The following is a 17,612-nucleotide window of genomic DNA, read 5'->3' as shown; positions in this document are numbered from 1 at the left end:
CAAGCGCACATAGATAAAAAACATAGATGCTAGCTCCAATGGATTTCAATGACGACTTCCTACCCACTTTTATTACCGTACTGGCCCGAATATAAGAAGGCCCTGATTATAAGACGACCCCCTTTTTTTCAAGACTCAAGTTTTAAAAAAAGACTTTTTGAACACCAAATTAATTTTTATATAGAAAATAATTACAGTAAATCTGAAACAAATGATTATAATAATATATTTGAGAGAAAAAGCAAGTTATTTTGCCTCATTCAAATCTTAATATCTGAACATTTAAATATTTAAACTAAAGTGCAACCACATTTGTAAATGAATGGCTTCTGGTTTTTGAAATGTAAATAAATCAATCTATTGTGATAAAACAAGAAAATTGCAATAACTGCATTAACCATCAAAGTGAAGTCTAACTGTAACCGTAGTCCTCGAACAAATCTGAATAAGGAAAAACATTGCAATAAATTAATGCAAACTGGTTAAACTTGAGAGTAGCTGAGATCTGTCATGACAGAACATTGCTTCGATGATACCTGGCGCCATCTAGCGTCGTGAATGGGTATAACATCTGGACCGCGAATATAAGACGACCCCCACTTTTCAATCTTATTTCAATGCAAAAAACACAGTCTTATATTTGGGCCAATACGGTATATCTATAGAGCAGACAGGCATATTGATGTGTCAAGAGAAACAGGCAAGACTGCGGTCGCTGACAAAATATTTATTATTTCTCCGGGCCTGGTGGTTGGGCGTGGTTAGGGATCCCTGGCCTACAAGACCAGGTACAGAAACTTGTCTATAGGGTTAAGTCGTTTTTTAAATACCAAAAATAGTCTCTTGCCATATAAAGGGTTAATACTGCTACAGTATAAGAATCAGAACAGCTAACTCACCAAGAATTTAGTAAAATGTGTGAATGAAAATACATGGTGGTTTATTTGAAAAAAAAACAAAAACAAAAAAAACTTGCTTATACAGTAGTAATTAGATTAACGCGTAACAAACAATGGTGGCTGACTAGCTGACCCACCTCAAAGTTCATAGCTTGCTGATTGAGCTCCAGTCCCTGGTTCACCCCATACTTGCTTGGGTTTTCTTTTGGTATACTCTTGATTTCATAGCAAAAACATTCATGGTATTCACTATTTCTTTAAACCAACCAATTAGGCCTGAGAAAATTTCAAGCAGTCAATATAAATGGTTACACACAAAAAAAACTTGAAAAAAAATATGCATTTTCTGTGATACTACAGTGAAATCAGGCCTGTGTAATATACAGGTGTTTGGGGTCTAATTTTTTTTAGAGCATACTTGCAGTAAAAGCTTTATGGCTTTATTTATATCCTGCCGTAAATTGCGCCTGGTCAAGTTGCACGTGTGCGTATTGGAGGGAGCTGAGAACCAGCGCCAAATTAGCCAAATGATAACAAACTACAATAAGAGAAATTTGAGTCTATAATGATGTAAAAGAGTGATCAACGATCTTTTTGATGGCACGGCAACATGGCATGCACTTACGTGGGTTTGCAGCGAATCTGTTACAAAAGTGACTAACAAAAGATTAACAACGCAGAGACAACATTCTGTAAATAAGATTTAATTTGTTATACAGAAAACGTATAGCAAGTCATATAGAGAGCCCTGTAGTAGTTTCCATTTTAAATACAAATTACAGTGTCTTTTGGGGTAAGGGATGGAATAAAATGCTTGGGAAATGAAAACATGGTCAACAGGCAACGAACTTAAATTTGTAACAAGGACAGAGTTAAAGGGTCAGATACAGGTTTGCAGAGGAAGTGAATCAGACAAAAACACAAAAAAATTTAAATCAACTGACCGTCAGCTTTGATATGTGATAAGAGTACCATTTATTGCACAGGCCATTCTGTATAAACACATTAAATAATAAAACATATAGCTCCTAAAACATGAGTCAATCTCAAATAAATGCAGATTTATGGAAGATTTGTGTTTAAATTCCCTCATACCTGTAGTGTTAATCATACATTCCAAACTACAAAGCACACAAAAATCCCAATCTCACACACACAGACATACATACATAGATACATAATGCAGAGAGAAGGGTTTGAGCAAATCCTTGGCAGTCTTCCCCTTCAGCAACAGCAGCAGCAGCAGTAGCAGTATGATTTTTATCTCAGCATCAGACACTCAACCAATGCTGTAGAGAGACAAACATGGATCATCACGACAGTATTTATATTGTTTCCTACAGTGTTGTTTTTTGGCAGCCCTTTTAATTTTTGTCTTAGTCTTTTGGACAAAAATACTTAATAGTTTTAGTTATATTTTAGTCATTTTAAAATGTGTTTCGTCTTTTTTTAGTTTTAGTCAATGCTTAATGAAAATGTTTCCTCTGTAAAATTCAAAGGTTTCAGTCCAAACCTTTCTAATGATGATGACATACAATGACATACAATAGTACATTATTTTCAATCAATTAAACCCACCTGGATGCTACGAACTGGAAAAAAGTTGGTGCTACGCTAAATGCTAAAGCTAACACGAACGCTATGCTAATGCCATGAGTTACATTTAGTGTGTTATATCACTGTCATTCTCACAGATTGAAATAGAGCTAAAGCAACATTGTATATTCTCTCTTGAAAGGATAAGAAAACAAACCTTATCTACATCATGTATTTAAAAAACAAGCAAGATGGAGTGCAGCTGAGTTTGAAGCACATCCTAACACCAGTGGGACGGCAGCACATCTCATATGAGTGACACAATGCAGGCTGTCATACTCCACGTACAATATAAAAATGTCACGTTTTGAGAACAAATGACAGAAACTGTTGCATTTTCGTCTCGTCTCTTCAAACAAAACTGCCATTATTCTTGTTGTGTTTTAGTCTTCAATGACACGTTTTTAGCTTGTCATTGTCATTACACTGCTAATGCCAGAACACTGTCACATGCATGTCACTAAATAATATGTTCATACAGCTTTCTCAATCTGGGTAGTGCATAATCTGAGTACTGCATATGCAAAATTTGCAGTTACACTATAGCATTTTTGCACTGTTACATCAACATATAGGCACAAGCTGCCATTGGCACTAACGTATAAAGTCAACCTCCCATGTAAATTTTCATATAAGCACTGTTATATTACCACTATATCACCACTTGCTACTAATCACTTATTCACTTTATTACTAATCTATTTACAATGTGACCTGTGGTTTTATTTCTGTTGTACTTTTGCTTTTGTTTTATGTGGTGCACTTTACGGCAAAGCTTTAAATCTCATTGTACTCAGTGACAATAAAGGCTTTTCTATTGTATTCCATGAAAAAAATTGATTGACGAAATATTTTTGTGATCATCGTTGAGGAAAACAACAATGGTATCCTATCACTAAGGGTGTAACGGTACATGTATTTGTATTGAACCGTTTCGGTACGTGGTGCTCGGTTCGGAACCATGGTGTACTGAACGAGTTTCTGACGTAATATAAACCTTACCTTTTTAGGCTGTGAGTCGATCGGGTTAGTTTCTTTGTGTAGATTATATTTACTCCGTCTTCTCTACTATAATGAGGACCAACACGGTAGGACAGTATAACCCAGAAAGTCAATGGCGCGACAATGTGGCCGCCGCGAGATTGCAGTGAAACGCGGGCGTTAAAGTCATTCAGCCAATGCACACCAGTTGCAGTGCGGCCGCGTGTTAGTCGCGTCCCAGAAGCGGCTCAACACGATGCACGCAAAAAGAACGGCAGAGTTTATTATTTGACGCGAGACGCAACCCTCCTGCGTCAATACGACTACCGGTAGCTAGGATTGGACAGACTGGAAGTCACTCGTGTAAAAATATGGTGGATCCGGTCGATTTTCAAACTAATATGCAATCGTAACCCTCTTTTTGAGTCCATCAGATCTCTTGAGTGGTAGATTGGGGCACAGTTGACTTGTCTTTGTTGATTTACTGCTGTCTTCTCTGCTATAATAATAACCAACACGGCCCCGTGTTTAATACAAAACCCCCCTATGAGCTAAAACACCTGTAACTGAATAATAAGAATAATACACAGATCCTGCTTACACAATTAAATTTATTAATTTCTGTATGGCGCTTTAACTTGAGAAAATCCACTAATAAAGCTTTTGAAAACCGTTCATAAGGAAAAAAATGATTCATTCAGCCATTTCATTTGTAAAATACATGTTAAAATCTTTGTCATTGGGATTGCTTTTCTCTTGAGCACAGGACTTCTTTTTTCCTCTTTATTTCAGAAAGAAAGCAGACCAATACGCGGGGTCTGAAAGGCAAATTGTTGTTGAATTATCTTTAAATACCCGCTACTTTTTGAGCAGAATTCTAGCTTTGTATAGGCTAATGTTCCTATTGTTGAAAGCACAAAGGTGTGTAATAAACAACTAGCACATTTTGCATTTTGTTTTCTTACTGTACCGAAAATGAACTGAACCGTGACCTCAAAACCGAGGTATGTACCGAACCGAGATTTTTGTGTACCGTTACATCCCTACCTATCACAAAGCAAATTTACAGCAAAATGTTTTGTAATGGACAGCAGGGAGGCGATGAGCGATGGTGAAATGCGAAAGTCATCGCCGTTGAGATGAAAGCCAACGCACGAGGCACGATGCAACTGTAGCAGCAAGCGACTTATGTATGTCCCGGAAATCATGCCGAGAGGTATCATAAAGTACGTGCGGTTCGTACACTGCTAAAATGATACGCTACTCCATGTTGACAAAGTGTTTTTTTTTTCTGTACATACAAGAGGAAAAAACAGGTTTATTCAGTCATGGATTTCACATTATGGAAAAAACAGAAGATGTACAAAATTATGCCATCCAAACAATAAGTTATGATATCAGTGAGAAAAAAATATTACACAAAAACTACATTTGGACTCATTTTCGCACTCCGCATTTCGTTTTTTGTCTTGCGCATACAAATATTCATCAGAAAAGCAACAATTTGCGTCGCTCCCTGCATAGGACATCCATGATTTAGAGCCAGTGAGTTAAAAGCAGTATGTCCGTTATCTAAATCTGCATTATGGCAACCTTCACCGTTGCTGAGTTTAAATAAAACCTGAAAAGTTGTGAGGGTTGAGGTAAAAAAAAAATGACACCGAACATCTTGTAGTCCAAGTAAAAGTCAAAACTAATTTGGACAAAGGTTTTTTTTCCAATTAGCACCACAATTATAGATAAAGAAAAACAGGCTCTTGACAGTACTGCAGAAAGACGGCATATATATGCCGGAAAACACTCGGGTGACCTGAAGTTCCACTCTGAGACCCCCAATTTCACCAACTTTCAAAATTGTCCGATATGCATGTGTGATACATTATTGGAAAGCTTTAAATCTTAATTTTTTAGGGGAAGAAAAATTTTAAACAGGAGGGCATTTAAAAAACAAACAAACAATTTTAAACAGCAAAACCCTATCTAGAGGTGAGAGCAGGAAAGAGCAGAATTAAAGACGCCATGACTTTAATGAGATATTATAGCGTACTTACCTTGTTTCGATTCAAAAACTCCATGTAGCATGTATCACTGAATGTTAAGCGACAGCTGTGAATGGCCACAGCAGATTTTATGTGTGAAACATGGTAATTCAACAAGGGTCGCGATGCAAAAATCTCAGATATCAAAGAGTGGTCGAGATATTCCTTTTCATATATATACCCTTTTAAACGTTTTTTTTTTCCCCCGCAAATTTTCTTTGTTTGGATCGATTATTTATCATCTAACATATCGGAGAAAATGTGACCGTAACAAAAAAACTAACAATTAAGCGATAGTTATGAGGTAGATATCCGTGACTTTTTTATAGACACCATTTTTTTTCATTGTACCGTAATTTGTTTAAAAGTTTAAAATCTGCGAGTGAATACTTTTTTAAAGTCGGTTTTTTTTTTTAATTAAATATTAGAATTCAACTAATGATTCCAAGTTAAAAATGACAGATATTTTGAATAATAAATGTAATTAATTACCTTCGTTTTATGGCTGGGTTGAAACAAAAGCGGTTGGGCGACGTCTGTAAATGGGGGTTTCCAGGGTAAATGGACAAATTAAAAATAGTTCGGGGGCTTAATGCGCCATGAATCTGCTTCTGCAGCATATTGACATATTGTTCTATCGAACACAACAGTTCTTTCGGCTTAAAATACAGCAGTTTATTTTAAAGAGGAGTGCAAGAGCAGAAACTGCTTTTTCAGTCTTGTCTGAGTTTTCCGCCATATAATGTTGACAAAGTGTGGCATGTGGATGTCAATTTCTGGGCTGGCCGATGTCCTCAGAAGTGATTTATCGATCAATAAATCTGTTGCTGATTGGTTGAGGTTGTAGTGCCAAGCAACAGCGACAGAAATAGAACAATTTCCTATTTTATCATAACGCGTACCTGGTCCACGTGTGCACGTGTACGAGCTCGAAATGTCACTTGCACGAACGTCGCGTGTCGCTCCGCCACAAGACACTTGGCCATTTTGCCTCGTCGTGCTCACTCCATAGAAAATGCATTGAACGCAAGTGACGTCGCCTCCCATATGTTTTGCCCCTCAGATATTTGGCATTCAAATGTTCATCAAAAGTACTCACACTATAATTAAAAGGGGACAACCAATCACAGAAAGAACACACAGATATGACAGATGGGACGTCAATTATTTGCCATGAACTCATGGGCAAGTACAGAGTACACACGCCTTGGCAGTCTCACGCTAATTGTTAGCATGGGCCTCAGGAGCTTCTGGTTGGTGAAACTATAGCAAAATACCCGCCGCCAGGATAATATATATGCCCATGCCTTGTTTGCCAACAACTTTAAAATATCTTGCTCATCATTTTTATTCTTAATGCTGTCTACCACCAACTCTGTGTCGCTGTTGTCCCTGCTTTCATAGTCATTTAACTCATTACCTGCCAGTGACGGCGCTTAACGTTCCCTCCATTTTGTATTTTGGTATCTATACTTTGTTACTTACCACAATTGACAGATATACAACAAATGTTTACATATATATGGCTTGGTGTACAATTTCGTCTGTCCTTGTGGAGGTCTTGCTGTACCGTCATTACAGTTGACATATGAAACATTTACTGAACACAAATTAGACACATTATCAGTTGAAGTTTAAAACCATAAATATATTCATCCTACCATTGCTTTGGACTCTTCTTTGTCCAAAACCTTTTGAGCCTGGTCTGGAGGAAACTTCAGCATGGACGTTATCACTTTGGCCATCGTCTGTCAGTCAAATATAAACATGAAAAACAGTAAGTTAAAACTCGACGGATTTTTAGTGAGACATCATTAAATGCCTAAACATGATCTTTTTCAAATGTAAGGGGGAAAAAAAATTAACTCTCCGTGTGATGCAGTCTCAAAAAACTTAGCCGATTAAAAAGAAAAAAAAAACCTTACGCGCATAATCAACAGCAGGCCTTTTTGCCAGGGTGCATAAACCATAAACACGGGAATAATCAGGAACAGGGCTGCTGCACTGAGGAACCCAACTGCTTCGCTAACAATAAACAAGGCCAGCGTGTCTTTAAATGTGTGCGTCATGCAACACATATGCGCTCGCAGTCTGGCTACAGGACATCCTGCACACAATACTGCCATGCTGCTATTAATGTAAGTAGTAATGTTCTTTGGAAGGTGCCGGGAAAGTCCTGCTGATTTTAGGACCATGTCAACAGCACTGTTAATTAAGGAGATCAATGTCAATTAGAAGTTTCTGCAGACTGTCATCACCAAGCACCTTTGTGTCAACTGGACAGATGCAGATTGAAATGAAAATTACTGGTTATTATATTAATATAATAATTCAAATTTTTTGGCACGCCACACAGTTCACGGGCTTTGAACGGTTCGCTCAGTTCAAACTTCAAAACATCCCAAAAATTCACACGAAACAGGTTGTTTTGATTTTTTTGTCTACACGTTTAAAGTCACAGCAAAAACATTTTTTTTTTTTTTTTTAGAAACGGGGGGGGGGGGCTCGTTTATTTTTCATTCATTTTAATGGCAAAAATATTAAAATTTTCACATTTCAAAATGTATCTCGTCCTGCATTTTATATCCTATTCACATAATTTACGCGGGAAAAAAAAAAAAATGGAAATCAAGGCACACAAAAGTTATATCATGGTTATATTCAGTTCTTGCCCAAAACGTACAGTTCTACCAAAATTTGATGAAAATATCCCCATTTATTTCCAATGACTACATTAATTTCCAATGTGAAAAAGCCTGCAAACCTGCAGGAAGTGACTCAGAAATGCCTTCACATCAATGCAACCCCACCCTGTAAAAATCTAAAATAGGAAAATAGCAAAAATCCTAAGTCTAAAAACCTGAAAAATGCCAGAATTAAAGGTAAAAAAAAAAAAAAAAAAAAATCCCGCACAAACAGTGAAAAAAAAAATGCAGAAAATGCAGACCAAGCCAGCAAAAATATGAAAACTGAAAAAAATTTTAATCGGAGAAAAAAAAAAAAAAATACGGTTCTTTATTTGCTCTTTCCCAGTCAAAATGGATTGGATGTCTAGCCCCGTCAATAACAATGAAACAGGAGTTAACAATGAAGTGACTGAAAAAATGCCCCAAAATTAATACGATAAATATGCTTTGTTACTGAATAACTAGTTTACACAATACTCTGTATTTTCCTTACCACAATGAATAAAGGTAAACTACTGGAACTAGAAGAATTCATCTAATTCTTTGTTTAGTGCTTTTAATCTCCACATTTTATAGCTTCCGCAGTTGTGAATGGTTTGGGTTATTTCAAATATTTTAATAGATCCATAAAATATAACAAACCACACTTTGAGAAAACAAGGAAATAACATCTCATTGCCAACAGCTCAGCTTGGCAACATTTTTGAGCGATGAAAAAAGACTTTGATTGATATTATTTGTACACAATTATGAACAAAAAGAAAGACATCATACTTTTGTTTCTCGTCCCATCATGTATTCAAAGAGGACTTTCTTCAGGTACTCCAACTCAGTGGCCTCTGAAAGGGGTTCAGATTTGTGGAGTGCAGCATCTGTCAAGAGAACGTCAAGTGAATACAGTATATGTCCGAGAACAGTGGTGGAATATAACGAAGTACTTTGTTATTTTACACAAGTAAATTTTTGTGTATTTGTACTTTACTTGAGTACAAATATGAAGTGTTACTTTTTACTTTTACTTGACTACAATTTACAGCACATATCTGTAATTTAAATCCACGAATTTCAATTTGTCACCTGCACTCCACGTTATTTTTGTTTGTTTTTCCTCATTGTGAATTCAAAGTTTCGGTTTCATGCCTCCGGCACATTTGATATGCCCCGTGCAGTTATAAGGGAACACGAGAGGCAGCAAAGCAAGTACAAGCAAGATCAGGCAGGTGAACAAGATATTGACCAATTAAAAACCAACAAAGAGCCGTGTGTCTTCAGAATGGGTGCTGCACAATCTTGTAGGGTAGGTGGTGGTATGCACCCGATAGTTGCTTGCAATCAGCCATTAAGCTAAATAATGGAGTTTTTTTTTTTTTAGCTTGTTAAGCTTCTGATTTCAGTGCAGTCAATTTTATTTGTTTTTTCCATTCTGCACAATTTTAAAGAAAAGTGAGCAGTCCGGTTCTTTCTTTACATATTGTCTCATATTCTCTTTAGCAGTTGGTAGCAGTGTTGTTTTCGGCAGCCCTTTTAATTTTCGTTTTAGTCAGTCTGTTGGACGATAATACTTATTAGTCAGTCATATTTTAGTCATCTCAAATTGTGTCGGTCTTCGTCTAGTTTTTGTTGTCTTAAACTCAGGACAAATTTCGTCCAGTTTTAGTTGACGTTTTACGAAAAATGTTTTCGTCCGGAAAATTAAAAAAATCTACTCCAAAGATAAAGGTTTCCAACTGTTTTCAATGAACATTGACAGATGATCACATATTGTTGCATCTACAAGGACAACACCATCTTCCTGATAATACAAACTTGCCAGGAAAACAGTACATTATTTTCAATTAATTCTATCCACGTTTTTATTTAATGTAAGAAAAAATAAAAAATAAAAAAAGTTGTCTGATAGTTTAAGAGGACACATGCAATTTAGCATTCGCAGAATGGTAACCCAAAAGCGAATGGTATGCTAACGCTATGAGTTAACATTTCGTGTGATGATCACTCAGCACAGACCTTGAAGGGCTAAAGCAACATTGCATACTCTGGCCAAGAAAAAAAAAAATCGTTATCGTTAGAGCTGGGAATCTTTGGGCACCTAACGATTCGATTACGATTACGATTCAGAGGCTCCGATTCGATTATAAAACGATTACTGATGCACCCCCCCTCCTTTTTTTTTTTATTTTTTAAATGTTTTGTACATTAGTTCCAAAATTGTTCAAAATACTCTCAGGCTAAACCAAACTATTGTTTCAGTATCAAGTTAACATATAGCAGTAAAAAAATATACAAAAATAACAGTAAGTAAAAAAAACTCCAGTCCCCATTCTATATCAGCAGCTTTAAATTACATTCAATTAATTTAATGTTGTGAATCAACCGTTAAAGTTGTTAAAATTTCTCCCGTTATTCCTTAATTTCCCTTTTGTCTACTTTCGACATGTTAAAGTTTTAAAACTATTTTAAAGATAGATTCAAGTCAATATTTTACCGATTTAGGAGTATTTTAGATAAAAAGTTAATTAGGTTTGCTTGGAAGGTTCGCTACAACAGCCTTGCAGGGAAGTGTACTGCTTTAAGATGGCGGCCGTTTACAACGCCCGCATCTAGCTTTTTGTAGATGTGCTGCTAACGCTACCGAATCTATATTGCATCTAGTCCTATATAAATGATATCTATCGTAACATTATGTGGATGTACTTTGTAGCAGCTTTTCGGCAGCAGTCAGGTATGTTGTTGTGTTTTTTTGATCTCTTGGCATGAGTTGAGCTAGAGCCGTGAGTTGAGCATTGGCATTACCCGAAGGGCCGGGTAACGAGAAGCATGATGTTTAGCTACTCTCGCTCCGTTCCTCACTGTCCCCAAGACCGCGCGGCGCGCTGAGTGTGTTGTACTTACGCTTTACTTGGCATATTTCAATAATCGGAATTTGGATATTTGTGAATCGTTCTCGAATCTTCCACGGCCGAATCGCGAATAATCTAAGAATCGGAAATTTTGCACACCTCTAGTTATCGTGTGTGCAAGCCTGGAGACTGGAAAGCAGCAGCATATCACATGAGTGACACAACCAGATGCTGCAGTGATGCAGGCTAACGATACAAAAAATGTCACACATTTTGATCGTGTGACAGAAACAATTGTGCATTTTCGTCTCGTTGTCGTCTCGTCAGATGAAAACTTGGCATTAGTTTCGTTATTTTTTTAGTCTGCCAAAACACTCGCTATACTCTCGTCATCGTCATGAAAAAATTGTCCGTTGACAAAATATTTTCGTTATCGTCATCGTTGACGAAAACAACACTGGTTGGTAGCCAAATTGTCGGTGGGTGTCTTTGTAGATTGAACCCAATGAATCAACGATGGGAGCAATAATAAACTTTGAAGAAAGAATATTCATTCTCGAATATATATATATATACACACACATATATACATATATACACATATATACATATACATACATATATACATACATACATACATATATATACATGTACTTAAAGCAGAAATGTGAAGTACTTTCATAATATGCCAAATAGGGTCACAATTAAAGTAATTAAATATTGTCCAACAAATAAAGCATGAAAAAATAATTTATATGTTGTATATTTGACCAAAAAAATCGCGTTTCCGAAGTTTGAGCCTGAAAGGGGACGAACTCGGAAGTGATACGTCACACCGAGAACAGCGATGGCAGCGCTCCATACGGCCGCCATACAAAGCCCTTCAAACAATGATTCAAGCAGCGATATAAGCGACAGATAGAGTGCAAGGGAGGAGAGCCAAGATTTTGAAGAGTTGGAGGAAGAAGAGGACGTTGGAATTTTAGGTTGGACCTAACATGTATTAGCCAGACGCTAATCAGGATGCAAACAATGTGCCTAGTTGATGACTTTCTCCACTTTATCGTGGCAACAATAAGAAAACAAAATAATAGCGGACTGCCGCCACATTCGACCGCGAAGTTTTGCTTCTCGCTGATCTCCTCCTCGCTTCCTACTACTCCAGCGTCTCTTAAACGGATCGTGCATAGTGTCTTTTTATGAGCTTTTTGTTGACAAATGTATCGAACACACGACGTGCTGACAACTTTGTTTCTTTATTTACACATGGAGCTAACAGTACGAACACAGCTTGGGGCTCTCGGCAGGAAGTGGCGTCTAATGGCGTGAGGAAATGTAGTTCACACAAGCGAACAGATTACAAAGCACCACTTCAGTGTTGTCCAGAGACTACATTTCCCATGATTCACTCTGTGACCTGCGCGCTCGCTGATTCGCTGCCAGAAATTAAAATCAAAACGCTTGTTGTCGTCACCTGTCAGCAGCTCTCGTACGTAAAACACAAACTAGAAGGCTATCAAGCAATCACCGTGAAAGAAACGCCGAACCGTACAAATGCAATGCAATGCTTGAAGCATGAAGGTGGAAATACATAATACAAATAAATGTGCACAAACTCACCGGCGGTGTGTGTCTCTTACGGCAAAGTGACTGTGAATTACCGCGACGCCGACCCGCTTATATGCATATCTACACCCCTTTCCCGATTGACAGTGGATTAACCCTTTCGGACAAGATCGTAGATGACGTACAATTTAAACACGCTTAACCTAGCGAACGCAACAACAACTATGATCGGGGATTGCCACGAGTTAACTTTCGGCTAACGTCGCTAGCTTATACTGTTCATTCCAAAACAGTTGGCAACTCTGCTTTGACAAAGTCATCAGTCATCTATCCAAAAATCACATTTACTTTTTGACAAATCCTTGATCATAAGCAGACCGGTTAAGGAAGCAGGCATCTTCGAAGTGTTTGCAGCAGAAAACACTACTCGATGATGGCGTGAAATTCATTCGCTTCGTGCGAACGAAAGATGTCCATTTACGTGCCCTGCTATCCTTCTGCCACTCGTACAACTTTTCGTTTGAGTGAGAACAAAACATCACCACACACCACCGTGGCATCTTACCGAGAAGCAATGCAACAAACAATGCTGTTGTATGTCGGACTTCCCTCGCACTTCCCGGTGTGACGTAATTTCCGAAGATTTCAGAAGAAAAGCATTTTCGTTGTCAAGGGCGTTGCTATGGGTTAAACAAAGAATCTGGAAGGGTTGCGTTAAAAAAAATAATGAAAATATGCTTATAATTGTTTAGCCATTGATATTATTCAAAAACATGGTTGCCCAACCTTAGTTCACATTTCCGCTTTAAGTAAAAAAAAAAAAAAAAAAAGAAAAGTGAGTACTTCATAAACCACTGCCTGAAACTACCGGTAATAATCCAATGACATGCTCCAAGCCGTTACAAATTTAGCTTGTAAGAGCCCCAGCTTCTCTACCAACAAATTAATGGGGGCACTTTTCACAGTGGCACGGCTGCAAATTAAACACTAAATAAAGGTCCAGGCTCAGCGTGAACATGCTGAAAGAGCATTTTAATTCTTGGCCTAAGGGTATATGACATTACACCTACAAAATCAATGAATGCACATTGTTGGCAAGAAGTGCGAACACTTTTACTACTGGAACAGATTTGACTACAAATCAAAAATTACTGCAGCTCAGTTGCTACTCGCTTGCTCGCTCTGTGTTTATTTGGAATATTAACTGAGGGGCAGTTTACATGGTGAAGCTCCTAGAATACGACAAATTTCATGTTTGCATGTACATGGTTCGGTCTTGGTTCCATCTCCATTCGAACGATGTCGCAATTCTGCGTGAAAACGTTGTAGTATTCATGCCAGGCTCTAGGTGGCAGTATGGTTTTACAAGACGACAACATAAACGACAACAAAAAAGCGAACATAAAATATATTTAAACTAAAAATATTATAGAAAGTAAATTAAAGCTGACGTTCCACCATGTTTGCTGTTTTGAATCTTTAGTTGCGGTGACTGCGCACGCCTAAAGTGACGTGTACGAGTGCTGACGTCATCGGCGCGAGAACGTTCCACCATACAAATGGTTGCGGCGCTATCCCAGCAATCAAATCGTTTAGCTTTGCAGGCCAGAATCAAAAGTTCTCCGCTATCCGTTTTTAGCGTCACCATGTAAAAGCGAAGCCATTCCGCAACACAATAGTTGTGTCTCGGTGTCGCAACGTCACCATGTAAACGGCCCCTGAGACTGCAACATTCATATTGTCTACAAAGTCTGATTACAATTTCAAAAAAAAAAAAATCGACAATTTTACTGAAATAAGTGGTTATCAAATTATTTTAATTACATTGCAAATGCTGGTATCTTGTTGATCAGTTTTTTGATGCTCCTGTTTTTTTAAAAAAATTTTTTATTAACATTATTAATAACATTAATAACATAATACCATTAATTAATTAACATTAATAATTTTTACAGAATTGTTTATTCATTTCCTCTTCCAATAAATGCGTTACATTCCTGGGAATTCTTGACAGACAACTGCTTGTGTGTGCCTGTGGAGAGACGGTCTGAGAGGTGGAAGGGCAGGAAAGAGATGTCAGACAAACTCAAACACCCCCTTGATCTCCTGGCATGAAGTTATGGCTGACCATAAATTCCATATTGCCTTGGTCCTCCTGACCCCACAATGCCCCAGACACTATGTTATTATCCCACTGCACGAAAACATAAGTTTGACTTGCAAAATGGGGTCATTGTTGAAGAGATCGTCAATATTTTATTAAGTTATGGAATATATCAATTGTTCCTGACTCCTTACCTAATTCAATACAAGAACTATTAAATTATCATCTATAGTCTTGTTTCATGCATATTGCAATGAAATGATAATGTTTTGGTGCAGATCCGTATACACTAAGCATTCATTCGTTAAGTGAATTGTCACATTGGGAGACATATTATTATGATATGCATGTTAGGAATTTTGGATGCATGAAAAAGCCGCAGTTGTCTAAAGACTACATACACTAAATATTAGTTTGTGTAATTTAGATTGTTGTTCATATAAGCATAATAAATCAATTAAGCCAAAAAGTCGGACGGCCCAGAATGTTGGCTCTGATGAAGTCTGTCACGAAAATAATGGCATTAAGAACAGAGTCACAATGCTGTGTAAAATAATTAAAATCACAACCTGCAAAAGTCATTATCTCAGAGTATAGCTGCTTCACAGACACCCCTCCACCTTTCACCTTCTGACAGCAGCTTCACTTTATTACAGAAGCAGCAGGAAACATTTAAAAGGAGAGGGTAATTCACTTCACCCCATGATAGGTTTATAATACCTTGTACATGAAGATATGGCACAGATTTACAATCCCATGGGGTTAAGCTACACATCCAATATGTCAAAATCTGCCTTAACACTAACCTTGACCAAAGCCTAGCTCAAACCACAGAGCTCATCTGAGGCCTCAATCACACTTGGATATATTGTTCTCTTATGAATAGCTAAACCAGACCGTGTGGCTACATGCCACAACGCCCCCATGAACTACCTCCGCACATCCTGAGTCCCCTCTGATGTGTGAGTAATCATGGCCGGGAACAGATAAGCTTATATGCATATGCTCAAGTCTGGGTACTGCAGATCATTTTCAAAAGCTTTGTATTACTGGGGGGGAAAAAAAGGGGTGGTGTACTCAAGAAGCAGAACTAAGTGATTCACAGTGTTACCTTTGTATGTGCTCCCCAGATGAGTTACAACTGTGTTCCGGTGGAAACATTTAATCTTGTCCTCAAGCGAGTGAATCTAAAAACAAGCACAGAAATGATCATGGAAGAAGTCATTAGACCTTAGCAGGTTAAGCCTACCCATTAGCTTAATTGGTAAGTGGGACAAATGAGTAGCACTTTGTGGTAGCATCCCTGGGGATGTGAGAAAGATGATGCATGGGAGAGAAACTGTGGGAGGCGTTGCTCCGCTTGTTTATATGGGTAAAAAATAAAATGTACACAGATGTGCAGTAATTAGGTTGATGCAGCAGGAGAGACTTGCTGGTGGCCACTTAGTTATGCATGGGAACACACTGCACGAGATTTGCTGATCACTCATCCATGGTGAAAGTGTACATGTTTGTCCAGATAGTCAGTAGTCACCATGAGTGGGAACCTTTTGGTCAGGAAATCATTCTAGGATATTCTACAAAACAACTCAGTAACAGAAAGACTAACTATTTCCATCCTTCTGCTGTGAATTGGAATGGGTTTATCACTAGTAGATGTCCAATCTATTTGAAGTTGGAGTGTGGCAGCGAATGAACGAATGCCAACCCTTCCACTTCTAAAAGATTGCTCACCATTGACCGCCGTAGTGTCCAATGAGTTTAATTTGAGGGCATTTCAAGCCATTTGCTGCTGATTTTTAGTACTTCCTGTTGATTTAGGGCAGTACTTCTCAAATAGTGGGGCGCGCCCCCCTGGGGGGGCGCAGAGCGATGCCAGGGGGGGCGCATGTGTCCTCGGGGAACATGCTTTTTTCTTTTTTTTTTTTTTTTTGCCGGACTGGAATAAAGTGTACTTGCACATCCACTCAGTGGGTGGCAGTGGCGCTCTCATTTTCAGAGTGCGTGCAGTATTTTTGAACTAAGGAAGAGCACTCAGCAATGCCAGTCAGCACACAGAAAACAGATATGAAGAGCAGTGCGCCGCCGCCGTTTTCGAAATCCGTTTTCCGACCGGACTCACTCACGCAGCGACCCACTGTCTTGTCCGGTTCTCACGTCGCCGCCCGAGAAGTGCCATTTTCGGCTTGGGATCGTCACGACGACCGCCCTCACCTACGGTTCTACCTCGGCCGCCGAGAAGGCGCTTTTTTCGTGCCGTTTGCCTTTTAGCTTTGACTTTTAATACAGTGGGGTGATGAGGAAAGACTACTGTTTACTATGTCTGAAAATATTTATAGTGGACTGCCAGAAGCCAAATCAATTAAGACGCCACTTAAAGACATTCGACCCCAATCTCATTGATAAGCCGCTTGATTGTTTTTCAGCGAAAACGTGCCGAATATTGCCAACAATAGTCCTGCTTTGTCAGTGTTACATCAGTAAACCAGTGAGCATTGTTAGCATGCTCATTGCAAAATGACTCCACACCATTGCAAAGGAGGTAATACTGAGTGTGAGCAGCAAAAATAAAAACTGTCCTTCTGTCCAAGGACACTCTTTTTTTCCTTTATTCATTTTTGTTTTTTCGGTCAAATTTTTTGGCATATTGTCCTCATGAGTAAATGTTTCTAATCAATTTGAATTTGTTATTATTTAAGGATTTTATTACATTTTATTTTTCTGTATCAAATTGTCAAAAATACCTTGAGTGCATTTTTACAGTTTGAATGTGACTTTTTTTTTTTTTTTTTTAATTCAGGCAAATTGATGCACGTCAAGTCTTCTCTGTTACAAACAAAACAATGTTAATAAAGTTATACTTTATCATAAGTTGATCTGTTACTTTTTTTCTTTATTAG

The 17,612-nt window shown here is 38.1% G+C and overlaps 1 protein-coding gene across 5 annotated transcripts in view; it reads right to left on the bottom strand.

The window, feature by feature from the left end:
* Nucleotides 1-1,575: 1,575 nt before the first annotated feature.
* golga4 (golgin A4) overlaps nucleotides 1,576-17,612 on the bottom strand; it is a 60,861-nt gene continuing 44,824 nt past the window's right edge. For 3 of the 5 annotated variants that reach the window (XM_057847926.1, XM_057847925.1, XM_057847927.1), the window contains 4 exons: nucleotides 15,824-15,899; nucleotides 8,977-9,074; nucleotides 7,177-7,263; nucleotides 1,577-2,188 (listed from right to left, as the gene is read on the bottom strand). In XM_057847926.1, coding sequence (XP_057703909.1) covers nucleotides 2,171-2,188; nucleotides 7,177-7,263; nucleotides 8,977-9,074; nucleotides 15,824-15,899 — 279 coding nt within the window. In that variant the 3' untranslated portion in view covers nucleotides 1,577-2,170. Of the gene's footprint in view, nucleotides 2,189-7,176; nucleotides 7,264-8,976; nucleotides 9,075-15,823; nucleotides 15,900-17,612 lie in introns of all 5 variants that reach the window. The other 2 variants (XM_057847923.1, XM_057847924.1) reach the window with 1 other exon arrangement.

Source organism: Corythoichthys intestinalis, chromosome 10, assembly GCF_030265065.1.
Source record: "Corythoichthys intestinalis isolate RoL2023-P3 chromosome 10, ASM3026506v1, whole genome shotgun sequence".
Taxonomy (NCBI): Eukaryota; Metazoa; Chordata; class Actinopteri; order Syngnathiformes; family Syngnathidae; genus Corythoichthys; species Corythoichthys intestinalis.
Note: the sequence above shows the minus strand (reverse complement) of the source record. Positions and strands in the feature narration are given on the sequence as shown.